Source organism: Dendrobates tinctorius, unplaced genomic scaffold (genome assembly GCF_039654945.1).
Source record: "Dendrobates tinctorius isolate UK_male_01 unplaced genomic scaffold, ASM3965494v1 ptg000127l, whole genome shotgun sequence".
Lineage (NCBI taxonomy): Eukaryota > Metazoa > Chordata > Amphibia > Anura > Dendrobatidae > Dendrobates > Dendrobates tinctorius.
This window is the reverse complement of record NW_027361795.1, coordinates 7766016-7793855: the sequence shown is the minus strand read 5'-3', so window position 1 is coordinate 7793855 and position 27840 is coordinate 7766016. Positions and strand designations below refer to the sequence as shown.

General features: G+C 46.2%; 1 protein-coding gene across 1 annotated transcript; it reads right to left on the bottom strand.

Moving 5' to 3' along the window:
- LOC141047402 (gastricsin-like) lies at positions 1–27750 on the bottom strand. Its single transcript, XM_073542468.1, has 9 exons — positions 27679–27750; positions 25105–25258; positions 24878–24995; positions 14709–14827; positions 14368–14567; positions 14128–14235; positions 12793–12940; positions 2899–2997; positions 1–362 (listed from the first exon to the last, which is right to left on the bottom strand). Exons 1-9 carry the CDS (start codon positions 27732–27734, stop codon positions 210–212), a joined length of 1155 nt encoding a protein of 384 aa, XP_073398569.1. The 5' UTR covers positions 27735–27750; the 3' UTR covers positions 1–209.
- Between the last annotated feature and the right edge of the window lie 90 nt (positions 27751–27840).

Sequence of the window (27840 nt, the reverse complement as noted above, 5' to 3'; positions counted from 1 at the left end):
GTATAGCTCGCATATATATTGTGTATGTATAGCTCGCATATATATTGTATATGTATAGCTCGCATCTAAACTTTTTGAGATTTATATAGTGATAGATTTCAGAACATTTTTCAGTAAAACAGTTTATTTGCATTCATGGCTTTTGTAACACTTGTTGAAGGATTGAAACTTTTAGGTCTTCGTCTGAAGGATGTCAGTTCCTGGCGTCTTTATGCTGCCTGAGCAAAGCCCACCCTATTGTTGCTCATGTCATAGACAGAGTAGTACTGCCGCAGGAATACATCTCCCAAGATCCACAGGGGCTGACCGTTCTGAGATGGTAGGTAGGTTTCCTCAAAGTCAACGGTACAATAACCATTATACTAGACGGGGAAAAGAAGACAGAAAATGTTATGAATTAGTCCTCCACTTGTGGCGACATGAGTGAATAAAGCTGACCATGCACTATAAGGACAAACTACATGTGTATGGCCAGATACAAGTGACCTACTCAGACACCATTAATGGTGAATTTCATTTTAAAGAACCAAAGTTGGTTACTACTTATCTTTGAGTTTAGTACAAGCATGATTTACCTTTTAATTTATGAAGAAAATGTTCTTATATATTAATTTTTTACCCCTTTCTGACGAGTCGTAATAGTAAGCTGATGTCAGACACCCTCTCTTTGATGTGGGCTCCGGCGGTGAGCCCACATCTTTTGCGGCACATGTCAACTGTTTTGAATCGCTATCCACCCGCCACTATTAACCCGTTAAATGCTGCTGTAAAGCTCTGAGCGGCATTTAAAATGCGCTTCCAACAGTTATGCCGGAAATCCGCCCATCGGTGACCCCTGTTATGTGATCACGGGTCACCGATGGGTCGGCATGACAACCAGAGGTCTCTATGGTTGTCACTGCCAGATTGCTATGAGCACCGCGCAGTGGTCGGCGATCATAGCAAGTCAGGTGTTCTACTACATATAGGCGATCTGCTCATCGCCTCTATGTAGCAGAGTCGATTGGGTTATGACAGCTTCTTGTCTCCCTTGGAGACTATTAAAGCATGCCAAAATTGAAAAAAAAATGTTTATATAAAAGTTCAAATCACCCCCCTTTCGCCCTATTCAAAAAAATCAAATATACACATGTTATGTATCGCTGCGTTCAGAATCACCCAATCTATCAATAAAAAAGGATTAACCCGATCGCTGAAAGGCGTAGTGAGAAAAACAGTCAAAACGCCAGAATTACGTTTTTTTTGGTCGCCGCAACATTGCATTAAAATGCAATAACAGGCGATCAAAAGAACGTATCTGCACCAAAATTGTATCAGTAAAAACGTCAGCTTGGCAGACAAAAAATAAGCCCTCACCCAACCTGAGATCATGAACAATGGAGGCCCTACGGGTATCGGAATATGGCACAATTTTTTTTTTTTAAGCAAAGTTTGGAATTTTTTTTCACCACTTAGATAAAAAAAGAACATAGACATGTTTGGTGTCTTTGAACTCGTAATGACCTGGAGAATCCTAATGGCAGGTCAGTTTTAGCATTTGGTGAACATAGTAAAAAGCAAAACAAAAAACAAGTGTGGGATTGCACTTTTTTTTGCAATTTCACCGCACTTGGAATTTTTTTCCTGTTTTCCAGTACAAGATATGTTAAAACCAATGGTGTCGTTCAAAACTACAACTCGTCCTGCAAAAAACAAGTCCTCACATGGCCATATTGACAGAAAAATTAAAAAGTTATGGCTCTGGGAAGGAGGCGAGCAAAAAACGAAAACACAAAACCGAAAAAAAACCTGAAGGGGTTAAACAGTTCTTGTACCCAACAGAAAGACCTAATTTTTCATTCTTCAAACAGCTGGGCTACCTGTAATACCTCTTGTGACACATGTTCTACCTCTTTTCCCAGATTTCTGTTCCCTGAATAGAAATACATTTTTTAAAGTGATAATTATGCAAAATAATTGTAATGATAGTTGTCCCAAACCTTAATCTTCACGGCCCGCAAGAGGTCATGTTCTCAGGATTTCCTTAGTATTGAACAGGTGGTGGAGGCATCATCAAGGCATCAGGAAGACTCTCACCTTTGCGATACTATGGAAATCCTGAAAACAGGACCTGTGGGGGCCGTGAGGACTGGAGTTTGGGAAACACTGTTCTAAAGCTACAAAAACACATGCCTCCCATCGTATTGGCATCTGCTCCAGAAGACAGGCCTAAAACTAGCAGTAAGGGGTTTGCATCTCTTAGGGCTCATTCACACATCCAATTTTCTCGTATGAGTGCTATCCACGGTTTTCGTGGATAACACTCATATCTCTGATATTCTATGGGACTGTGCACCCCTCCAATTTTTGAGCAGTTCACAGAAAATATCATCAAAATGTCCGAAGGTTCCGCCCCAGATCATCTTTAGTAGCATTTCGTCTCAAAAACGGGGGGGGGGGGGTTCTTCTAGTAGCTAATTATGTAAAATAAATTTTACCCTGACTGCAGCCAAAATATGTTCTTGGCATACAATAATATTTTTCTGGGTTTAGGTAACTAAAAATTGCCTATAAAGGCTCCGGTGGCATGAAACTTGTGAAGTGTCGACAGGTAGCGAAATAAATGTGCATTGGAAGTGTGGCATTTAAAGCAGCTAGCTGTAGCTTATCGCCCCCTTCAAAGGGTTAAGTACGGTCCAAGGCGCACTTTGAATCTCATTTCTAAATACCGAGATGAGGGGAGATGTTTATGGCCTTGGATTAAGGAGTTTAGTATTTTTGGGTAGATAAGAAAATGTTCCTAATTTGCACATGTGGATGTGCAGTGGCCTTAGGTAATCTGTTTCTTTGGTAAATTGATGTATAGAGGCGCCACAGACAGAATATCCATGTCATACAGATGTACAATTGACAATTTACCTCGCTTATGTATCCAGAGGGTGGAATAGAAAACTCGTATCCATTGATGGTGAAGCTGATAGATGGCATGCTTTGCACATTGTTACAATCAACCAGGAACTGAAGGACAAATATGAGAGATTGTAAGACAATTCAGTAACCAGAAAAAAGATTTTTTTTTGAGGATATGCATACATTTGACATGGACAAAAACATATTTATATTTGCTAGTGATTACCTTAAAGGGGTTCATGCAGAGAAAGCATGTTATTACCTAGCCATAGTATAGGTAATAACTTGGTGATTGGTGGTCCTCATCGCTGGGACTTGTGCCAGTCGGCTTAATGAGGAATTTTTATCCGTTACAAAATGGAGCGGCAGGTCGGCACATCTGAAAGTTGCTCCCTTCATTCTTTATGGGGCTGCTGAAAAAACCATGTTCGGCACTGCAGCCCCATACGGAAGGAATGGGGCAGCAGCTGAGCATGTATACTACAGCTGCATTGTTACAGGGATAAAAGTTCTCCAGTCTGCCAATTGGTGCAGGTTCCAAATGTCAGACTCCCCACTGATCAAACAACATTTTCACTGGACAACCCCTTCAATTAAAAATGTTTGCACTCAGCTACTTGCTTGGACAGATATTGCGCACACGTCATATTGTGACCAATGGAACAGGTGCATGATACCTAATAGTGTGCAGAAGATCAGGCATAGGCCAACTGACGCCACATCGACAGCTCAATTCACCTGCAGATGTAAGGGTGAGTGCACACAGTGCAGATTCACCTGCGGATTTTTCCGTGCGGATTTGCCGGTAAAACCGCAGGTAAAGTGACCTGCGGTTTGACACCTGGACAATCGAACAGGTGTCAAACCGCTGCGGAATCCGCAGAAAGAATTGATATGTTACGGATTTAAAACTGCAATTTCAATTACAATGTTGTAAGGGTTCTCAAAGTCAAATCATACATATATATCCCTTAAAAATGGTACTTTATTGTTTAAAAAACCACAAATGTGGTATACACCAGAAAAAGCGTGTGTTAGCGTGGGTGGTCAGGAGCGGGAGCTCCGAGAGTGGACCCTCTGGACCGTGGCACCGAGGGACCCCGGGCGAGCTGCCAGGTGGAACCGACCCCTATACAGGGACCGTTAGGAGCAGGCCCAGGGGTTCGAGTACCACGGTAGCCGGTACCGAGAGGGGCGGCTCAGGATGGACCGGAGTAAGACTGAGACTGGAGTAGGACGGCAGGAGCACTGAAGACAGGACTGGAGTAGGACGGCAGGAACACAAGGCAGGACTGGAGTAGGACGGCAGGAACAGTGAAGGCAGGACTGGAGTAGGACGGCAGGAACACAAGGCAGGACTGGAGTAGGACGGCAGGAACAGTGAAGGCAGGACTGGAGTAGGACGGCAGGAACACAAGGCAGGACTGGAGTAGGACGACAGGAACACAAGGCAGGACTGGAGTAGGACGGCAGGAACACAAGGCAGGACTGGAGTAGGACGACAGGAACACGGGTAGCAGGACTGAGAAGCTGCTGTGAGGAGCAGCCGAGACAGGAACTGCAGGAGCAGAGTGTGCACGATGGAGCGAGGCCAGAGTGTCAGGAAACACAACGATCAGGCGCCTCCCTCAGGGGGAAGCGGCCTGATATGGCCCCGTCTGGTCAGCCATTGGTCCAAATGTGCTTCCGGGTCAGGGCACAGCCGGAGCATAAGAAGCAGGAAGGAGGCGCGGCCGCGGCCTATGGCGCATGCGCATAGCATGCAGGGAAGGCATCGGTCGCGGGTCTGTCTCAGGTGACCGCCGCGGCCGTCGGGTGGAGAGAGGCTGCGGCGTGGGAGCGGAGGGCGACTGCGGCGTGGGAGCGGAGGCCGGGTGAGTATGGCGGAGCGGTGTAACAGTACCCCCTCCCCTAAGCCGCCCCCCCCGGAGATTAACAAGAAACCTCTTGAGGATACGGGGAGCATTAATATTCTCCCGAGGCTCCCAGGATCTCTCCTCAGGACCAAAGCCCTTCCAATCAACGAGAAAGAAAGTCCTACCTCTAACCCTTTTCACAGCGAGGATGTCCTGCACTTAAAACGTTGTCGGCACCCACCGGCTGAGGACCAAGATCAAGCGAGGAATGGAAACGATTCAGCACCACAGGCTTCAGGAGAGAGACGTGAAAGGTGTTTGGGATCCGGAGCGAAGCAGGCAACCTCAATTTGTAGGCAACTTCGTTAATACGTCCCAGAATTTCAAACGGACCGATGTAGCGTGGACCCAACTTGTAGGAGGGCAGTTTTAGTCGGACGAATTTGGAGGAGAGCCAGACCTTGTCGCCAACACGATACGGAGGAGAATCCAACCTCTTTTTGTCTGCATAGTTCTTCATCTGATCAGCGGATCTCTTGAGTGATGTGTTGGTCTCAGCCCAAATCTTAGAAAATTCCGAGGACAAGGCATTGGCCGCGGGTACCTCAGAGGCAGGGGTTATCGGAAGAGGGACACCAGGATGTCTGCCAAAAACAATGAAAAACGGAGACTTGGCCGAAGACTCACCAGCATGGTTGTTATAAGCGAACTCTGCCCAGGGGAGTAAGCTGACCCAATCGTTCTGGTGGGCGTTAGAGAAGTGGTGTAAGTATCCCGTAAGCGTCTGGTTGGTACGCTCTACTTGTCCGTTGGACTGTGGATGGTAGGCCGAGGAGAAGTCGAGGGAAACGTTCATAAGCTTACAAAGCGAACGCCAGAACTTGGAGGTAAACTGAACCCCTCGGTCAGACACAATGCGTTGAGGTAGTCCATGAAGCCTGAAGACTTGATGAATGAAGATCTCGGCCAGCTCCGGCGCTGAGGGAAGACCGGGCAGAGGGATGAAGTGAGCCATCTTGGAAAAACGATCCACCACCACCAGAATGACTGAGCAGCCCGCAGAGCAGGGTAGGTCGGTGATGAAATCCATGGCGATGTTCTCCCAAGGAACCGTAGGGACAGGCAACGGAAGCAACAAGCCAGACGGAGATCTCCGTGGTACCTTGTTCTTTGCACAGGATGGACAAGAAGCCACAAAATCGAGTACATCTTGGCGAAGTGAGGGCCACCAGTAGTGACGTTTGATAAGATCAAGGGTCTTCTTAGTTCCGGCATGGCCGGCCAGTTTGGAGGAGTGCCCCCATAGAAGAACCTTTTGCTTGAGATTCTCTGGCACAAGCGTCTTGCCAGGCGGAGGAGTAAGCCAGTTCACTGGAGCCACGGTGATGATCCTAGTGGGATCAATGATATGTGACGGTTCCTCCGTGGATTCGTGTGGTTGGAAGACCCTGGACAGGGCGTCGGCTTTGGAATTCTTGCTGCCGGGACGGAATCGGAGCTCGAAATCAAATCGGGCAAAAAATAAAGACCATCTGGCCTGGCGAGGGTTTAGTCTCTGGGCAGACTGGAGATAGGCCAGATTCTTGTGGTCCGAGAAGATGACAAAAGGATGGACAGCTCCTTCCAGGAGGTGGCACCATTCCTCCAAGGCCAACTTGATGGCCAAAAGTTCCCGGTCACCGATCGAGTAGTTACACTCGGATGGAGAAAAGGCCTTCGAGAAGAAGCCACAAGGGTGCAGGCGACCGGAGGCGGTTCTCTGGGACAGCACCGCCCCGGCACCAGTCGAGGAAGCGTCCACCTCGAGTACAAAAGGTCGATCGCTCTCAGGGCGATGCAGGACCGGAGCCGTGGAGAAAGCCCGTTTTAGGGACAGAAAGGCCTCCTCTGCCTCAGGAGACCAATCCTTGGAAGTAGACCCTTTACGGGTAAGCACAGAAATGGGTCTTGTGATCGCGGAGAAGTGGGAGACAAATTGCCGGTAATAGTTGGCGAACCCGAGGAATCGTTGTATCGCCTTTAATCCGACGGGGCGAGGCCATTTGAGGATGGCAGACAACTTCTCGGGATCCATCCTTAGACCAGCGTCGGAGATAATGTATCCCAGAAATGGCAGAGAGGTCTGTTCGAAGAGACATTTCTCGATCTTTGCATACAGACGGTTCTCCCGAAGACGCTGAAGCACCAGGCGGACACTCTTTCTGTGGGACGAGAGGTCCGGCGAGAAGACGAGGATGTCGTCTAAGTACACGACCACACAGGAGTACAAGAGATCCCGGAAGATCTCGTTGACGAACTCTTGAAAGACTGCAGGAGCATTGCAAAGACCGAAGGGCATGACCAGGTACTCGTAATGGCCATCTCGAGTGTTGAAAGCTGTCTTCCACTCGTCACCTGCACGGATACGGACCAGATTGTAGGCTCCTCTGAGGTCCAGCTTGGTAAAGACCCGAGCCCCTCTGAGACGGTCAAACAGTTCCGGAATGAGTGGAAGAGGGTACCTGTTCTTGATGGTAATCTCATTCAAGCCCCTATAGTCAATGCATGGCCGTAGAGTCCCGTCCTTCTTTTTGACGAAGAAGAACCCGGCTCCCGCGGGCGAAGAGGATTTCCGTATAAAGCCTTTGGCGAGGTTCTCTTGGACGTACTCGGACATGGCGGTGGTCTCCACGGGAGACAGAGGGTAGATTCTGCCCCTTGGGGGGGTTGAACCAGAAACAAGTTCAATTGGGCAGTCAAACGGCCGGTGTGGAGGGAGGACCTCTGCTTCCTTCTTATCAAAAACATCGGCGTAGGAGCTGTAAGCTGGAGGAAGACCCGGGAGGTCTGGAGGTGACCGTGGAGCGGCCGCCAGGCGGACAGGAGTCAGACAGCGAGCTTGGCACGGGTGCCCCCAGCGGAGTATCTCCCCAGAAGACCAGTCGAGAACAGGCTGATGAGTCCTTAACCATGGAAGACCGAGTAGAATGTCGTGAGAGAGCTTAGGTAAAACGTAAAAGGCTATCTTCTCTCGATGTAAGGCTCCGATTTGCAATTCCACCTCTTCAGTGACCAAGGTGACGGTCACCTGTAGCGGTTTGCCATCCACGGTGGCAATCTGAATTGGGTTAGATAGAGTGACTACAGGAATTTGGTATTTGTCTACCTCTTCCGGCCGAATGAAGTTACCCGCTGAGCCCGAATCCACGTAGGCCACCTCGGAACCACGCCTCCCTCCTGAAACCAAAAGCACAGAAATCGTAAGGGGTTGAGAGGAATCATCATCATCACCTAGGAAGGCCTCTCTTACCTGACCTAGGTGGAGTCGTTTCTCTGTCTCTTAGGACAGGTGCGGATATAGTGTGACGAATGACCGCAATAGAGGCACAGACCTTGTGCCCGTCTCTCTCTCTGACGTAACTCGGCCAACCTGAGATGATCTATCTGCATGGGCTCACCCGAAGAGAGGGAAGAAGATCTGACTGAACGTGAGCTGGCCGACTGAGCGAAAGGAGGAACTGACCTGGAGGAGCGCCTGTCTCTCACTGACTCCCGAGCGCGCTCCAGGAAGCGCAGGTCAATGCGGGTAGCCAGCGAGATAAGGTCCTCTAAGGTGGACGGGGTATCTCGACCAGCGAGTTCATCCTTTATTTTACTAGAAAGACCGCGCCAGAATGCCCCCACCAAAGCTGCATTATTCCAGCCGAGCTCAGAGGAAATAGTGCGAAAGCGAATAGCGTACTGTCCGACCGTGAGAGAGCCCTGGTGTAAGTTAAAGAGTGACTCAGTGAGAGAGGCTAACCGGCCCGGCTCATCGAAAACCTTACGAAACGTATCCAGGAAAACCGGGAGACTCGAAACGACCGGGTCGTCACGTTCCCAGAGCGGGTTTACCCAAGAAAGGGCCTCTCCCTCCAGATGGGACATGATGAAGGCCACTTTGGCCCGGTCCGAGGGATATTGCTGCGGCAGCCATTCAAAGTGGAGACTACACTGATTTAAGAACCCCCTACAGAGCTTGGGATCCCCGGTGAAACGAGGCGGCTTGGCGAGGCGGGGCGTCGGATGAGCAGCAGACGCAGGGGGAGGAGTCGGCACTGCAGCGGCAGCCTGGAGGGCCGACAAGCGACTATCAAAGGAGGCCATGTAGGACAAAATGTGGGTTTGAGTATCTTGCTGCTGGCCCAGCTCCTGTTGGAGACTGGCCAGCTGAGTGGCATTTCCAGGATCGGCCACCTGTAAGGCCGACAAACGGGTGTCCATCGACTTCATGATTGACATAATGCGCCCCTGATTCTCCCGTAGGAATAGCAACTCTTTCTGGGTAGCAGCCGTAGTACCGGCGGAGTCCATGGCCTGATCGTACTGTTAGCGTGGGTGGTCAGGAGCGGGAGCTCCGAGAGTGGACCCTCTGGACCGTGGCACCGAGGGACCCCGGGCGAGCTGCCAGGTGGAACCGACCCCTATACAGGGACCGTTAGGAGCAGGCCCAGGGGTTCGAGTACCACGGTAGCCGGTACCGAGAGGGGCGGCTCAGGATGGACCGGAGTAAGACTGAGACTGGAGTAGGACGGCAGGAGCACTGAAGACAGGACTGGAGTAGGACGGCAGGAACACAAGGCAGGACTGGAGTAGGACGGCAGGAACAGTGAAGGCAGGACTGGAGTAGGACGGCAGGAACACAAGGCAGGACTGGAGTAGGACGGCAGGAACAGTGAAGGCAGGACTGGAGTAGGACGGCAGGAACACAAGGCAGGACTGGAGTAGGACGACAGGAACACAAGGCAGGACTGGAGTAGGACGGCAGGAACACAAGGCAGGACTGGAGTAGGACGACAGGAACACGGGTAGCAGGACTGAGAAGCTGCTGTGAGGAGCAGCCGAGACAGGAACTGCAGGAGCAGAGTGTGCACGATGGAGCGAGGCCAGAGTGTCAGGAAACACAACGATCAGACGCCTCCCTCAGGGGGAAGCGGCCTGATATGGCCCCGTCTGGTCAGCCATTGGTCCAAATGTGCTTCCGGGTCAGGGCACAGCCGGAGCATAAGAAGCAGGAAGGAGGCGCGGCCGCTGCCTATGGCGCATGCGCATAGCATGCAGGGAAGGCATCGGTCGCGGGTCTGTCTCAGGTGACCGCCGCGGCCGTCGGGTGGAGAGAGGCTGCGGCGTGGGAGCGGAGGGCGACTGCGGCGTGGGAGCGGAGGCCGGGTGAGTATGGCGGAGCGGTGTAACAGCGTGACTAAAGATGAAAAACAAAAATTAAAGTGTTCAAACAAACAAGCCCATACTAAGGTGACACCTTGGAATCCCTCGTAAAGACTAAGCTGTATCCTGCCTGTCCGCGGAGGTTGGCACCCTAGGGGGGAACGTTGTGGCGCCCCCGCTCAACGATGGCTGTCCCTAGGGGCCCTGATAAGCCCTACCGCCACTAGTGGTCCCTTCTACCCGATGCAAGATATGGGAACCCCTATCTCTAGACAGAGACCAAGCTGCTCTAAAGAGGACCCTGTGTCCCAAAGCAAAGAGGTTAAAATTAAATAGAACACATATGGCAATCGGTGGTCAGATTAGAGCAAGAGACATCATAATAGAAAAAACAGTTTGTGAATAGTGCCTCAATCTCATGTAGATGATCTCTTAATATATAGAAAAGGCACTGACTCTAATAAGTCATAACACACAGAACGGATAAAGGCTATATCCCATTGCTGTATAAATACAGAAAAAATGCAAGACTGCCACAGCGATACTCATCTGCATTTTCTGCCACCTGCCAACAACCAGTTAACGCCTCAACGCGTTTCGCCTTATTAGGCTCATCAGGAGGCCCGATGCTGCGATATCTTGTGTCCCATAAAGGTGCAAATAGGCAGGATACAGCTTAGTCTTTACGAGGGATTCCAAGGTGTCACCTTAGTATGGATTTAAAACTGCAGCAAATCCGCACGGAAAAATCCGCACCGTGGGCACTGTCGTTTTGAAATACCATTGGCTAACATGGTACTGTACATTGCTTGCGGATCTACTACAGATCCGCAGGGCCAAATCCGCTGCGGATCTGCAGCAGAATCCGCAGCATGTGCACATACCCTAAGAGGCACTGGATAATTTCTTAAGAAGGTTGATCTCACGAATAAAGTGCATTTTAACTAATAGATCTCAGAGCAATAAGTTTCACAACTTGATGTGTTAAAAAAAGTTCCTTTGCTGAGTTTACCTTATAAATATGCCCCTGTTATGTACTGTGTAATGGTTGTGTCTGATCATACAGAGCTCCAGTTGATGGTTGGCACATACCAGAGCTCCTGGCCAGGGATAAGTCACAAGTGATAAGTGAGTATACAGACAGAACAGCAGGGGCTCACGGCTGCTGTTTTCCGATGTAACACACTTCCCTGCCTCAGGTATCACAGGAGTGAGTGTGTCTGCTGCATCTCCAACTCTCTGAGCTCTTCATTTCTCAAGTCAGTGATGTAGGAGCTCCAGTGGACCCTGACCTTTTATGTCACTGACTTGATTTATGATGAACTTAGAGAACTGTAGGCAGAAACACTCACTTGTGTGATATAACAGACAGGGAAATGTGGTACATCAGAAAATAGCAGCTGTGAGCTCCTGCTGTTTTGTCTGTATGTTTTTGCACACTTCCCCCTTGAGAAAGCGGTACGCAAAACACGCATCGGTCGGGGCATCTGTGATACTGTGGACAGGCGTACTATCCTCTGTATGTGTTGAACGTTATATGTTTGCTGACATATCTATGCATTTGCACTTTATGATTATCATGGCTATGATCTATTTACTGCATGTTGATGTGTTAGTGCTTGTATGAACTTCACAAGATCCCAGAGCCTGCATGTACTCCCTTTATCCCACTTTGTGTGTTATACTGGGGTAAAAAAATCCTTTCCTCTTAATATGTCTTGTGATATGTCATTTTTCAATAAAATTTGTTACTCTTTAAACATTCTTCTTGTGAGTGGTGTGTTTGGATACTTGGTATCCATTTATCAGGTAACCTGTTAAATTATGCTGTCAACATCTGACGGTGACATTTTATGCGTGCCAGCAAAGGGGCTCGTCATTCTGGCAAGATCGTGATTTTCACTATATATAGCAGTGCTGATGCACTGCAATGTATAGCACAAGGCACAAGCAATCATATGATCACAACTTCAAGTCCCTTATGGGGACTATTAAATGCAGTAAAAAGTTTTAAAAATGAAAAATATAAATTGAACACAAAAATTCAAATCACACCCCTTTTGCCCCATTGAAAGTAAAACAATTTTGAAAAAGTACATATTTGGTATTGTTGCGTTCATAAAAGTCTAATCTATCAAACTATAAAGTAAATTAATCTGATCGGTAAATGGCATAATGAGAAAAAAAATCAAAACCTCAGAATTACGTTTTTTTAGCCTCCTAAACATTGCAATAAAATTCAATAAGAGGCAATCAATACGTCATATCTCCCCCAAAATGGTATCAGTACAAAATAACACCTCACACAGCCCCATGTCATGAAAATTTTAAGCGGTATGGGTATGGCAGCACAAGCAAAGGTTTGTTTGTTTTTTTACAAATTTCCAAACTTTTTTTCACCACTTCAATAAAAAAAATTTATGTTTGATATGTTATGTAATCCTACTGACCTCGAGAATTATATTGCCAGCTCAGTTTTATCATATAGTGAACATAGTAAATAAAAAATGTAAAATTGCACTTTTTTTGCAATTTCAACACACTTGGACTTTTTTTCCCCACTTTCCAGTGCATCACGTGATAAAATAAACTACACTTTTTTCTTACTTGGCTTTCTTTTACATTTTCAAAGTAGTGTTGCAGGCTGCGGTATACTGGTTGTCAAAAGCTATAGAAATCTTGTGGAACTAACAAAATATTACCACTAGAAAAATCCCATCAGAAGCAATGGGGATGGCAGATAAATAATTTCTATATGTTTTTCTGTAAAAATACAAGTCAGACACATACAGTGCACATATTTCAGATTTCTATTTTTTTTCACAGCAGGATTGAACTAAGAAGTAAATTTATTGCTGCTTACCTGCCCATTCTGCCCCTGCTGCGCCCCGAGGTCTTGGAGCAGAGTGCCCATATACTCCTGGGGAATGGTCAGTGGAGAGGTTCCGGTATCCACAATAGCCTGACAGCCATCACTGCACCATCCTGTTGCTTGTCCATTGACTGAAAATCTGTAAGGAATAAGTGTTAAGAAGACTTTACACAATTCTCCATAACCCACGACTCATTAACCCCGTCTATACATGAATGCAAACCCCATTGTATTTTGGAATCTAAAACATGGTTTTTTTCTTGGACCCACAGACTTGTATGGGTAATTTTGACCCATCAAATGTTGAAATGCGTTTTTCCCCAGTGACGGATGTTGGGTTGCCCCCATACACATTTGGTTGTTAGCCAAATCCAATAAAATCCACCACATTGACCTTAATTTATCTAACCTGTAAAAGTGCTTTTCTTATCGACGAGTTGCGGCAATAAACGACTGCCAATAAGTAAATGTTTGCCGATTGGTGTTTATTTAATAGCCTGTTGACACAGGCAGTCTCTGCTTCAGATGTGTACGATTAACATGCATAGGCTGCCATTGTTCTCAGCAGCACAGGCCCTGTTTACACAAGACGTTGTGCTGCCAAGAACGATGAACTTTTGTGCAAGCCAATAGATTATTTCACCCATTGAACCAGTGTTTTACTTGTTTGAGAGGTGATCGGGAGCCTGTTTACACTTCGCAATTATCATGAAATGCTCATTCACGATATTCATGGAGTGAATGGACCTTAAAGGAGTATATTAAAAATTGGAAGTTATGCTTTATCCATAGGACTGTGGATATCTTCCTGATCACTGGGTGATCACTGCTGGACCCTCACCGATCATGAGAATCGAGGCTCTGAAGAGCACAGAGCGGCTCCATTTTTAATTGGACCGCCAAGTTCTGCCCTCGGCTGCTCTTCAGTGCTTCCTACGTTAATAACCGCAATGTGTCCATAAAAATGATATCTGTATAATACGCTCTTCTGAACAAGGCCTTAGGCTCCTCTTTCAGGGGCTGGGGTGCTGAAAAATTTTCTGTGCTAATAAACACTCATTCAGACTAGAGTATAAAACTTCGTTGTGCTCTGTATGCAAAACTATTAGTATACCGACAGCACAAGGAGCAATGCAAGTCAGTGTGTTAGTTCGCACAAACGTTTTTACACACAGATCAATGGTGTACGTGTAAAAAAAAATTCTGTGTTTTGGATCAGACCCTCCCATTACGGGTCAATGGGTGCACAAAAACAGATCCCATGCGGGTTACCGTCCGTATGTCATGTGTTTTTCACGGATCCATTACAATAATTTAATAACTTACGCGTCAATTCCAATTTGCCAGTAAACTTGTTGAGTAACGGGAGCCCAAAGAATCTGTCCAGAATATAAGCTGTTATCCACTCCACCAAAGATCACCTCTCCAGACTGGCTACAGGAAAATAAGAGTCAAATTATTATTATTATTATTATTATTGCTCAGAATCTCACAGCTCCGTTGACTTTTGTGCATTTTGGCAAGCACATTTACAATTTTGTAGTTTTGCATCATATTTTTATTTACCTGCCCATGTAGACACTAAAGATAGGGTTGTTGAGCAAGTTCTGCTGCAGCATTCCTTGCATAGCTGTAGTTGCGCCCCCTGCAGACATGGCAGGGTATGCCATTCCAAAGATCCCATCAAATTTAGAGTAGTAGAAACTGCTGCCGCTCTCTGAATAGGTCAGTCCAAACTCCTGGTTAGTGATGGTTAGTCCTTGAACCTATATGAGAGGAACTTGTATTAGAAGGTTACAGAATTATCACAATATATGCCACCTTTACAATAAGACCAAATTTAGTACTAAGTATAATAAAGTTATCTACATAGAGTAAGTCATTAAAATTAATCTTAGTTTACTCACAGAAACGGTGTCATAGCCAAATACACCGCTGACGCTGCCACTGCCGTAAGACATGGTAAACTGTTGTCCATTGGTTGTGTAGGTAGAGGACTGGCTAGGGTTAAATACATTGTGATTGCCTGTATAAAAAAATAAAATAATTATACAATTTTAAAACATCTCAGAAAAATGGAGTTTTATGGAAAAGATGGACTCGTCCACTTCAAAGGGGTTTTCCGGCTTCAGTTGTGGCCCTAGATGCAGCTTGCTGTAAAAACTGCAGAGTCTCCGCCACAGTCCTGGTATTTGTTGTTAGTCTGTTGTCACATAAACAGTGCTACAACCAATGATTGTGCTCACCGAATTGTGCTGTCTACATTGGCAGGGCAGATGAGCTCGGTGATTGGCTGCAACTCAGTCAATATGAAGGCAGCGCTGCCGACAAACAACAGAGTACACGGCAGCAGTGGAGACTCATTGATGGACCCGGGAAGGGTGAGTAAAGTGGGGTTTGCTCTTTACAACAAACTGCCCCTGCAATCTTTTCAAAAACCCATTTTAGTGAAAGTGTGCTTGTTATGGTTATTATCAAGTTCTTTAATGGATATGGCTAATTTGTCAGCATCACTTTAACTGCCTCACTCCCAATCTATTTATATGCGCATGCACAGTTGAAACCAGAAGTTTACATACACTATATAAAAAGGCATACATATGCATGTTTGTCTCAGTATCTGGCATTAAATCAGAATAAACCTTTCCAGCTCTAGATCACTTAGGATTACCATAATTATTAATATTTGCCAAATGCCAGAATAATGAGAGAGAGAGAATGTTTTAAGGCATTTTTATTACTTACTACAAAGTCAAATGTTTACATACATTTCATTAGTATTTGGTTCCATTGCCCTTAAACTGAATTACGTGGGTCATACATTTGGGATATCCTTCCACAAGCTTCTCACAATAGTTGGTCGGAATTTGGGCCCATTCCTCCTGACAAAACTGGTGTAACTGATCCAGGATTGTAGGTTGCCTTGCTCGCTCCGGCCTTTTCAGCTTTGCCCATAAATTTTCAATAGGATTGAGATCAGGGCTTTGTGATGGCAGCTCCAAAACATTGAATTTGTTACCCTTAAGCCACTTTGTTACCATTTTGGCAGTATGCTTTAGGTCATTGTCCATTTGGAAGACCCATTTTCGCTCAAGCTTTAACTTCCTGGCTATTGTCTTGAGATGTTGCTTCAGTATTGCCACATAATCTTCTTTTCTCATGATGACCTCTATTTTGTGAAGTTCCCCAGTCCCTCCTGCAGTAAAACAACACCACAACATGATGCTGCCACCCATATGTTTCACAGTTGAGATGGTATTCTTAGGCTTCCAAGCTTCTCCCTTTTTCCTCCAAAAGTAACGATGGTCATTATGCCCAAATAGTTCAATTTTAGTTTCATCAGACCACAGGACATGTCTCCAGAAATTAAGGTCTTTGTTCCTGTGTTCATTTGCAAACAATAAAAGGGCTTTTTATCTTTCTTTTGGAGTAATGGCTTCTTCCTGGCAGAGTAGCCTTTCAGCCCATGTTGATACAGTACTCATTTCACTGTGGATATTGATACAATTTTACCAGCTTCCACCATCATCTTCACAAGGTCTTTTGCTTTTGTCGTTGGGTTGATATGCCATAAGCTTTAGATCTACCATAGTCCTTCAGCTTGGCGTATCAATTAAAATGTTGATTTCTCAGGAACAGACAGGCCATGGAAAGGTATTGCTGGACTTGTCTTTGCAAGAGTTACATGCACATATAAATAGTTTGGTTATGGAGGGAGAAATCCTGCTGACAGATTCAGTTTGCAGTTGCAAACTGCTTGTAAAACAAATTAGTTTTGCAATTTACTTGTAATTAAAAATTATCTTCTCTTAAAGAAGATATCTGGGGCTTTAAAAAAAAAATGTATCTAAGCACTAACAGGCAGGTAATTGCAACTTACCTGGCTGTTGTGTCCGGCGCCGTTCTTCCCCGACACAGAGCAATGACAGATGCTCCAGCCTCTGCTGACGTCTCAAATACAGAGCGGAGGCTTCTTTTCCGGTCCGCTCTGTAGACGGCATGACTTCCGAGGTCATTCTGATTGACAGTTGGATCCCCGCTCCCTAACTGGGGGAGCCAGCTGTCAATTAGAATGACCTTGGAAGTCCTGTCACGTCAGCAGAGACAGAGGAATCCCGGCAGGAGCATCCGTGACCGCTCTATGTTAGGGAAGAAAGGCTCCAGGCATAACGGCCAGGTAAGTTGCTATTACCTCGCTGTTAGTGCTTTGATACTTTTTTTGTAAAGTCATGGATACCCCCTTTAAGAAGGAGGATTTTTAAATCTACTTTATACTGCTTATTATTTAGGTCACCGGCCGCCACTGTTGTCTAACATCGTTGAGGACCTCCTAGGCAAAGAACACAGCACTTACAGGCTTTTGCTGCAGAGTTTGCCCAGAATCTGGCCAGATTAGTGGATCTGCTCAAATCCAGTGTCCCTGCGCTCCTACGGTGCTGCAGAAGCAAAGCTGCCTCTGTCCGCAGCACTGTCAAGCGCACAAGTACAGCAGCACAACCATGCTGCTCGTCTGAACTGTCAAGAAGTTCTCCTACTTGAGGGTTTGAGATTTTAGTCAACCATGGATTGATTTTTTTGTGACTATTCAAATCTATTTGCCTTCAGAAACAACCCCATTCTGCTAACTCTGAAACAGATTTTCAGTTGCAGAAATTTCTGAAACATCCCTGCCACATATGCATATTCCCTAATACAGAACTTGTAGCATATCTGTCATTTCAGGAAACTTTCAGAGTGTTAGGCATTGGGTTCCTGCAACTGCACAGCAGGGATCCAGAGCCTCACATTCACCGGTCTCCCATTCTCCATCGACCGCAGAGGAGCCTGCTCAGCAGTTCCATCGTTCCCGACGCTCCGCTCAGACCAGCTCTGTAGGCCTGGTTGTTGCTGTCACCTCTGGGCCAGCAATAGCAATGCAGGCTGCTCAGCAGCAAGCCGCTCCGGAGGCTAAGTACTTCCGTCGCTCCACTGAGCATGCTCACGAGATGATCTCCCATTGGAGATCGAGAGTCACATGCACAGGTCCTTCTCCAGATCTGATTGGTCCATCTCAGGGATCTGGAAGCTTCTGAAGGTCCCGGCTATAAAAGGTTCGCATGGCCTCTCGGCCATGCGCTGGTATAGACTCTGGTTGCTATCTGTGTGAATGATGACGGATGCATGGACTTGCAAATGACATTAAGATTCCCCTCCCTTGATATTACGTGTGTGGATAGGGAACTAGTGATAGAGTCAGCGCCAGTCAGTGGCAAGCTACAGGCCACAGTGCATATCATCCATGGTACTAGCGTCCGACAGTGTGCCTGCTACCGGGCATTGTTGTCTCGCGGCAGTGTCTGTCGCCGCGCTGCAGTCAGCGGCACTTATTGGCGGTTGCGACGCCATGCACACGGTAGGTCTAGAAGGACGCTGACCCTGTGTCGGGGCCCGAGTCCTATGACCATATACCGTGCGTGCATTGCGCTGAGACCTGTGAGTTCAACAGGCTCAGCATTTGTGTTTAACATCTCGTCATCTCTGTGAATTAACAGAGTCCACCCAGCGCACACCGGGTGACGTTAAACCCGCGTGCGCAATACCGCCATATCTAGCGTCTGCCATTACTAGCAGCAGTGTAACACCTCTGCACGGTGGACCCCGAGCGGCGAACACACTTTCTATTATTTATTATTTAGTCTGTTCCGCCATCTCTAACATTATGATAGCGCCAGGGTCTGGCTAGTATTGGCGTACCAGCAGCAGCTACAGCGGTACTTTCGGCAGCTGGAGGGCAGGTTGGCGGCCCTCGAGAGTTCCACCTCGGCTGCGAATGCTCCTGCGGCTGCTGCCCAGACAGTCGCAGAAGATGTCTCTCGTGTGTCCACGTCCACGCTGACAATATCCCGCCTCCCGTTGCCCGATAAATTTTCTGGTGACAGCGCCACCTGTAGGGGTTTCGTGAGCCAGTGCTCTCTCCAGCTCGAGTTACTGGCCGGGCGATTCCCTACAGAACGGGCTAAGTTTGGGTTTATCGTCTCCCTCCTGTCGGGCAGGGCGTTGGAATGGGCCACGCCACTGTGGGAGCGTGGTGACCCCGTAGTTCTGAGCACTACTCAGTTTCTAAAGTCCCTAAAGCAGGTATATTTGGGGCCACTGGTCACTCATGACACCTCCCTCCAGTTACTAGCATTAACACAGGGATTCCTCTCGGTTAGCCAGTACCCCGTCCGTTTCCGAACACTGGCTTCCGAGCTGGAATGGCCTGATAAAACACTCGTCCCTGTGTTCTGGAGAGGTTTTGGCGGAGCATGTAAAGGATGCTCTAGCTACCAGGGAGGTTCCCGTAAGTCTGGAGGAGCTGATTGCTATTTCCACCCGCATTGATCTCTGTTTTTCTGAGCGCGGGCTGGAGCGTGCTCAATCCAGACAGAAGGTTCACTTGGCTCCTGACTTCTCAGAACCTCTTGAACCCCCCCATCTTAAAATTGTACCTCCTGAGCCCATGGAGGGGTCTCGCACCGGTCCCAAGCTGCGCCCGGCACTAAGTTCCGCGTGCTGTTACCAGTGTCGACAGTCTGGTCACCTGGCTAACATGTCCGCAGCAGTCGAAAATACGATCACATCCAGTGGTAGTTGGTGGGGGTCTATTTGATATGGAAACTTTCTCACCCCAAACTGGCATTCCGGGGAACGTTAAATAGCGGTGCTTCCACCTGGGAGGTAGAGATCACGGTGGACTTCAGGGTAGAAGGGAACTTTATGCCCTCGGCCTTCGCCCAACAGCGCGCAATTCCGTTGGTGCCACTTCCTCACCCCGTGGTCATCAGGGTGGTCAATGGTTTGACCTTACCGTCCCAGATTACCCACCACACAGCACCCCTTAGGCTCTCTATCCCACCATCTCACCATGAGACATTGTCCCTGCTCATTATGCCAGAGGGCATCGACCAGGTGCTCTTCGGAGTTCCCTGGCTCTGTGGCCATTCTCTTCATATACTTTAGAGTGGTTCTCGGGGAGAATACTAGGATGGAGCAAGGACTGTGAGGGAAGGTGCATGGAGGGCAGCATCCAAGTAGCTTCTACAGAAGTGCTCGCGGATCTCTCCGCGCCCCCCACTGAGAATCTGAGGACCGTGGCTCCGGTCGCTCTCGAGTCAGTGCAGCCGGGCAAGACCTTTGTCCCTCCTCGCCTGCGGCCAAGAGTTTTCGCGTGGGCACACGCGTCCAGGGTGGGTGGTCACTTTGGCTACAAGCAGACCACAGAACTCCTGGCAAGGCCTTATTGGTGGCCGCACATGGCTCGTGACACGAAAAAATACATTCAGGCATGCGCCTCTTGTGCTCGGAACAGGTCCTCTGGGCAGAAGCCGGCTGGGTTACTGTATCCCTTGCCGGTTGCGAACTGGGCAGTGGAGGCTCGCGACATTTGGGTTCGCACCCAGCATGCCATTCTACCCTCCAAGGAGAGAATGAGGGCAACCGCCGACACGCATCGGTGCCCCGCTCCAACTTTTGCCCCTGGAAACTTGGTGTGGCTTTCTGTCCGAAATATCAGGCTGCGGGCCGGGTCCACCAAGTTCGCGCCGCGATTCATTGGTCCCTTCAAAATCCTTGAGCGGATCAGCTCCGTGGTCTACTGCCTGGCTCTTCCACCACACTTGGCCATCTCTGACGTCTTCCACGTGTCCCTTCTCAAACCTGTTCACATGTCCCGGTTTTCCGAGTCATCTGCCGGGACATCAGACTTGTCTTCGGATGAGTTTGAGGTCAACGCCATTGTGGGACACAGGGTGGTGTGTGGCAAAAGTTTTATTTGGTGGATTGGAAGGGTCATGGTCCAGAGGCCCAGACCTGGGAACCAGTAGAGAACATCCACGCCCCGCTCCTTATTGCAGCATTTGAGCGTAGCGAGGCTCAGAGGGGAGGGGGCCCTAGGAGGGGGGGTAATGTTAGGCGTCGGGTTCCTGCAACTGCACAGCAGGGATCCAGAGCCTCACATTCAGCGGTCTCCCATTCTCCATCGACCTCAGAGGAGCCTGCTCGGCAGTTCCGTCGTTTCCAACGCTCTGCTCAGACCAGCTCTGTAGGCCTGGTTGTTGCTACCACCTCTGGGCCATCAATAGCAATGCAGGCTGCTCAGAAGCAAGCCGCTCCAGAGGCCAAGTCCTTCCGTTGCTCCACTGAGCATGCTCACGAGATGATCTCCCATTGGAGATCGAGAGTCACATGCACAGGTCCTTCTGCAGATCTGATTGGTCCATCTCAGGGATCTGGAAGCTTCTGAAGGTCCCGGCTATAAAAGGCTCGCATAGCCGCTCGGCCATGCACTAGTATAGACTCTAGTTGCTACCTGTGTGAATGATGACGGATGCATGGACTTGCAAATGTCTCATTAAGATTCCCCTCCCTCTGATATTACGTGTGTGAATAGGGAACTAATGATAGAGTCAGCGCCAGTCAGTGGCAAGCTACAGGCCACAGTGCATATCATCCATGGTACTAGCATCCGACAGTGTGTCTGCTACCGGACATTGTCATCTCGCGGCAGTGTCTGTTGCCGCGCTGCAGTCAGCGGCACCTATTGGTGTCCGCAGTTGCGACGCCGTACGCATGGTAGGTCTAGAAGGACGCTGACCCTGTGTCGGGGCCCGAGTCCTGTGACCATATACCGTTCGTGCATTGCGCTGAGACCTGTGAGTTCAACGGGCTCAGCATTTGTGTTTAACGTCTCGGCGTCTCTGTGAACTAACAGAGTCCGCCCAACGCACACCGGGTGACGTTCAACCCGCGTGCGCAATACCGCCATATCTAGCATCTGCCATTACATAGCAGCAGTGCAACACCTCTGCACGGTGGACCCCGGGCGGCAAACGCACTTTCTATTATTTATTATTTAGTGCGTTCTGCCATCCCTAACACAGAGTAAGCTATGATGTCCAATCATTGCTGTTTAAACCCCCTAGATGTTGATCACTGATAGCAACAATCACAGGTTCAAGCCAGCTATGGGATCTAAAAAACAGTGTAATGTTAAAAAATGATAAGAGAGAAAAGGATATGCAAACATGACTGAATAGGTTACATTTATAATAAAAATAAAAAACAGCCTTAATGAAAGTATTACAAATGGACGGAACAGCAAAAGTGCAATGTACTGTAACAGCAGTAAATAAAAAGTAATGGATGCTGAAAAAATACAGATACAAGTCACAAACCTTGCCACATGACGTAGGATAAGAAGACAAACCAACCATCAATTAGATTTAGTCACTACATATGTGGCACTAGAGTTCCAGTCCTCTTCATGTCTGAAGATGCTGTTTGCCTATTTCAATTCCCAGAGGAGCATTGCATGGCCTATGTGTCTCCTTACACCAGTTTGGCACTGTCCTCAGGAAGAAATGTTACTCCTTAGACCCCATGTCAGAGGCCTCTCATCTAGCCAAGTCAGGTTTCTTGCTTTGTACTGATGATGAGAAAACACCCCAAAACACGTGTCTGCAAATTGAGTTTCTAGTTTGGCTTCTTATCCTAAATTATGTGGCAAAGCTTATGAAAGGGACGACATTCACTTCTAGGATTACTACAGCCAATATGTGTCGCTAGAGTTCAAGTCCTCTTCCTCTCTGAAGAGGATATTTGCACACGAAAAGACTAGAGACACGTATGCTCTCATTCATAATGTTACCTGCTAAGAGGCAGGATGGAGCAGCACACTGGGAAATTAATAGGGATTGTAGAATATTTAAATTGGCACATGTAATTATACATGTTGGAATTTCATTGGTAGCTTAACCCCCTCCCCTAAAAAATGTACATTAATGTGAGGTAATAGACAGGAAGTGTCAGGAAATAATACTTTAAGTCAAAGTAGAGTATAGTATGAATACTAGAGATGAACAGATCTTTTGAGATTTGAATTTGCCAACTTTGCTGAATTTTCCCCCAAAATTTAATTTGCACCAATCTCAATACTAAAAAGATTGGAATTGTTTGTAAAATACACATGTGGGAAAGGAGAGGAACAGAAAGAACAGAATAAGAGCTTACATTTTACAGGAGAGAGAGAAAGAGGACACCGCTGACCATAAGAGCTTACATTTTACAGAAGAGAATGAGAGGCCCCCGCCTGACCATAAGAGCTTACACTCTACAGGAGAGGAGAGAGTGAGAGGGCCCATCTGACCATAGGAGCTTACGCTCTACAGGAGAGAATGAGAGGACCCCGCTGACCATAAAAGCATACACTTTAGAGGGAAGAGAGAGAGGATCCTGCTGGCCATAAAAGCGTACACTTTAGAGGGAAGAGAGAGAGGATCCTGCTGGCCATAAAAGCTTACACTTTACAAGAGATAGAGAGGACCCTCTGACCCTAAAAGCTTACACTCTACAAGATAGAGTGAGACGACCCAGCTGACCATAAGAGCTTACACTCTACAGGATAGAATGAGACGACCCAGCTGACCATAAGAGCTTACACTCTACTGGAGAGGAGTGAGAGGGCCCATCTGACCATAGGAGCTAACACTTTATAGGAGAGAATGAGAGGCCCCTGCTGACCATAAGAGCTTACAGTCTACAAGAGATAGTGAGGACCCAGCTGACCCCAAGAGCTTACACTCTACAGGAAAGAATGAGAGGACCCCACTGATCATGAGAGCTTACACTCTACAGGAGAGAGAGAGGACCCTGCTGACCATACTTGTTATTTACTGCTGCTATAGAACATTGCACTTTTTGATTTTGTACTGCCCTCTTGTGTCCATTTGTAATACTTTCATCTAGTCTGTTTTCTTTGCCAGTGATTTATATTATAGTATCAATTTGACCTATTCAGTTATGTTTACATATCGTTATGTTTTCCCTCCAGTCATGTCGGCTTTTCTCCCATTCATGTGACCTCATTTTTACCTGTTTTGGTCATGTTGGCATTTCCTTATATGAAATAAAGATTTTGTTATATTAGTTATGTGTATAGTCATATTTACCTGATGTTGTATCTTAAGGGTGAATTATCAAGTTATTAAATTGCTTCTGCAAGTTAGACAGCATGAAAATAAGCAAGTCAGCAATTTATTTGCTTTTTTTTCTATCTGCTGTTATTCTCTTGAAGTATTATTTTTTCTTACATAGTTTACAATTGGTTTCTATGGAGCTCAGCCACCAGAGCCTACCCGAGTGTGCGCATTAGTAGTTCCTATTGGTTTCTATACAGCAGTTAACTGATCACCTCCCTCCACCTGTCTCTCAGCTCGCGACAAGCTGCTGTTATCAATCTTGCAAAATCATCAGCCCCAGCACTGGCTGCTCCCACATCAGTTTCACTAATAAATGACTCTCACTGTCCTGAGCCGTGTGCTTGTACAAAAGTCCTGTTATATTGTAAATTTAGTGATAGGAGTGTAGACTAAGAGCAAATCATCGAAAGTATAATGTGTTACATAAACCATTGGTTTTATCTATTGCAAACAAAAAAGAGTTTGCAAATTTTGCTAATAAAACTTTGCTATGAGGTTGAATAATTTTGGTTGCAACTGTATCTAACATAATATTGTCTGCCAGTATGCCTCATGAAATCAACTCCTTTTTTTATTAAATCCAGTCAAGCAATCAGCTCTTTGGCTGGTCGGCTTCACACCACTAAGTTTGTGAACTGTCTGCGTACAGACCACCATATACTGGTCTGCCGTGGGTCTCCTGACCCAAAGTAAGCATTCTCATAAAAGCCTATGGAGCTGCTGTGTTCAAGTTCGGAGACCCACGGCCAGGCCAAAAATCACAGTGCGTATGTGGAATATGAAACTGGGATGTTACTGGTTTAGCTTCTATACCTCAGCAATCAGTTTTCTTACATGTCAAGTATTCACATAATTGGTCAGCCACATAATACAAAGGCAGACTGGGTCAACCAGAGTGAGAGCCACCCTTTGGCTCACAAGACAGGAGATTCTATTATGCCTCTATGATGTCCATGTCCCCAGTAAGGCACATGAGAAGGATTAGTCTTCATGAGCCAATCAGTTGAATGATTATCTAATTAAACGGCATCAAAATCAAACATATCTGTAACACAGGATTAGTATATGATAATTCTCACCACAAGCTTCACTTTCACAGGATGCTGATGGAACCCAAAGGTTGGAAGATCCCGTGTCAAAAAGAACCAAGAAGTTTTGGGGTGGTGTTCCTATGCTTATTTGTCCATAATAATATGTCTAAAATCAAAAGAAGTATCAATGTTAATGTATATAATTCTATGTATATAATTCTTAATGTATTTTAATTCTGTTAAAAGTATCCCTATGTATGCCAATTTCAACTTACATCCATGTACATGGGTTCATAGGCTACCGCAAAGTCAAATTTTTGATTGAAGTATTTAAGTGCAGGGTCTCTTTTGTGCGTCTTCATGTAAGAGTCCAGAATTCCCATGTCTCGCATGGTTTCCCTGGCAGACTTGTATCTTTGTAGAGGGACTCTAAAACACAAGGTGACATTTTAGCGATTTCACTTCATCGTCATTCCTCAGGATGGAAACACAAATTTGAGAACAAACGCATTTCATACCACCCTGGCAGTATTTTCCAGTATAAGTATTTCCATCCTACTTCTATACTCACCCGTTTCTTAAATAACGTTGTCAATGCTCTTAAAAACAATTAGGTACATTTTAGGTGCGGTGCTTCTGGAAAAAATGTGACTTTTTTTTATTTGATCGGCAAGCTGAAATTGCTGACAACAAAGTAAGGCTAGACTTTGCAGTGCAAGCTTGATATTACAACACACTCAATCCAGCTCCTCCTTAAAAATCCAATGAAATACAGCCGACATTTCAGCAGTAGGGTAGCATAACCTAGGCATTTCACATTTTTCAATTTTTCATCATGGTAGTTGTTTTCAAAACTAAGAACCGGAAAGTTAAAAATTTTGGAATTTTAAGGAGTTGGTGGATCGTATTGGATTTAATTTACATTTTGTGTTGGTTTCTGAATATCAAAATACTAGGCACAGTGAATCTGAGCCTGTAGAAACAATCCGGCAAAGCACTTAGCGACTTTTCAATATCGACTGCTGAGAAATGGAATCTTTTGGTGTGTAACGTATGCAACCAAATTTGTAGTTACAGAACTATGCCCCTCTCCCCCACCTATTTTGCCAAGTGACACCAGAATTAAACTCTGGACTCTGGAGCTTGGCATCATGGCAATGATAAAGGTTGGAGGAACTCTACGTTCTGGGAGGTTTCTGTGACACTCTGGAGATTTGCCAACTCTTCCAGTTGTCCTGTCAGATATACCTTGTTCTAGGAACCTCACTTATGGAAAATTTGGCAACTATGTCTAATATACAGGGCACACATATCCAGATATACAGTATAAGGCCACGTAGCTGGAATAGCTTCTGAGATTACGAACCTTCTTAGACCTGTTTACTCTCTTGGGCTACTCTGGTTGTGTAATCTGAAGGGCATGGTGCATGAACCCTCTTGGACTTCATTAGTGGTGAAAAGTGCTGCTAGATGAGTGCGTGGCTGCAAAATATGCAGCTAAGACCTGAATTTTCATCTAATACATGCACTGATCTACATACTCTGTTCCATTTAAGAGCAGACCATTAACTGCAAATTGGTTTTTAAAGTCAGATCATCTTCACTATCACTATGAACCTACTTGTTCTGCCCAGTGCAGATCTTTGCTAGCTCTGAGCGGTCATGGACCACTCCTGTCTGCGATTCTGCAGTTTCCGGTGATGTCACATCAGGAGAGCAGCTGCTTCTCTTTGGTTCTGCCCTGTTGAGAGGGCATTACTGCCGAAGCCATGCTGATTGACAGCCTGCTCCCCACTGCCTAATTGTCAACCAGCATGACGTCGGCAGTCAAGGCCTGATGACAGAGCACCCGGAAGGGGAAGAGCAGCTCTGTGGTCGTGAGGTCAAATGAAGCAGCAGAATCACCAGTAGTTCTTAGCCCCATGACAAAATATATTTTTATAGTCCCGGATAACCCCCTTAATACAAGTGCATAGTGAGATTTTTCACAGTTGATCTATCATTTTGTACATGGAAATACAGACACATTTTATTAATTTTTTAGGATATAGAACATAATTCCATTTGTACCAGATTATATAATAATTCTACAGTAGTAGAAATTATGTGCATTTTTTCATTTTCCAATCCATTCAAATTACCGTTTAAAGACCAATGACTAATTAAATTTCCCTTTTCTTGCTTTGCTTTCATCTACATTTCTTGATAATTTCTTAGATTCTGTAGTCTCTACAGAACAGAATAGACTCTATTAAGAGGCTCATCAGGAAATCATTTCTTTATGATACATTCCAATGAAAGTACACATACAATATACAGTAACTGGTATACAGTCACATGTACATTAAAGTGAATATGTCAGCACAATCCATTCTGAAACTGCTCATATAGTCTTATTGCTCTTTGGAAGATAAAGTCGTCCATAATTTTACTGATGCAATTTGTTACTCCCTTATTGAATAATCACTGTTTTAACTAATATGCAAATGAAGCTTAAGTGCTCTTGACATGTCAAAGCACTTACAAAGCTACTGCCTCCCCAGCTCTATTCACCTTCTCTGCTTGATTAACAGCTAACTGGCTTGACAATATTGCGAGTGCGTAGTCAGTCAAGCACACTAAGGTAGGCCTTTGTGGGGAAAAGAATCAGCTAGGCCTAGTCTTGGGAAGTGCTTTGACACACCAAAAGCACTTAAGCCTCATTTGCATATGAATTAAAGCATTAATTCAGGGAACATCATATTGCATCAGTAAAGATGTGGATGGCATTATCTTTCTAAAAGATTGGTGATGGATTGGATCATTCTAACAGATTTCCTTTAAAAATATATAACATAGCTGGGACTCACCTTACCAGCCCCTCTGCCAATTGGAGGCAGATAAAAGCGAACACCACCCACTTCATGTTTTCTGTCTCTTCTCCCTTTCTCAGAGTGGAGTAGTATCATCTGAAAGTCCGCTCTTATAGTATTTTAACAGCGCTATGGTTTCTTTGTTGTTCAGAATTCTAC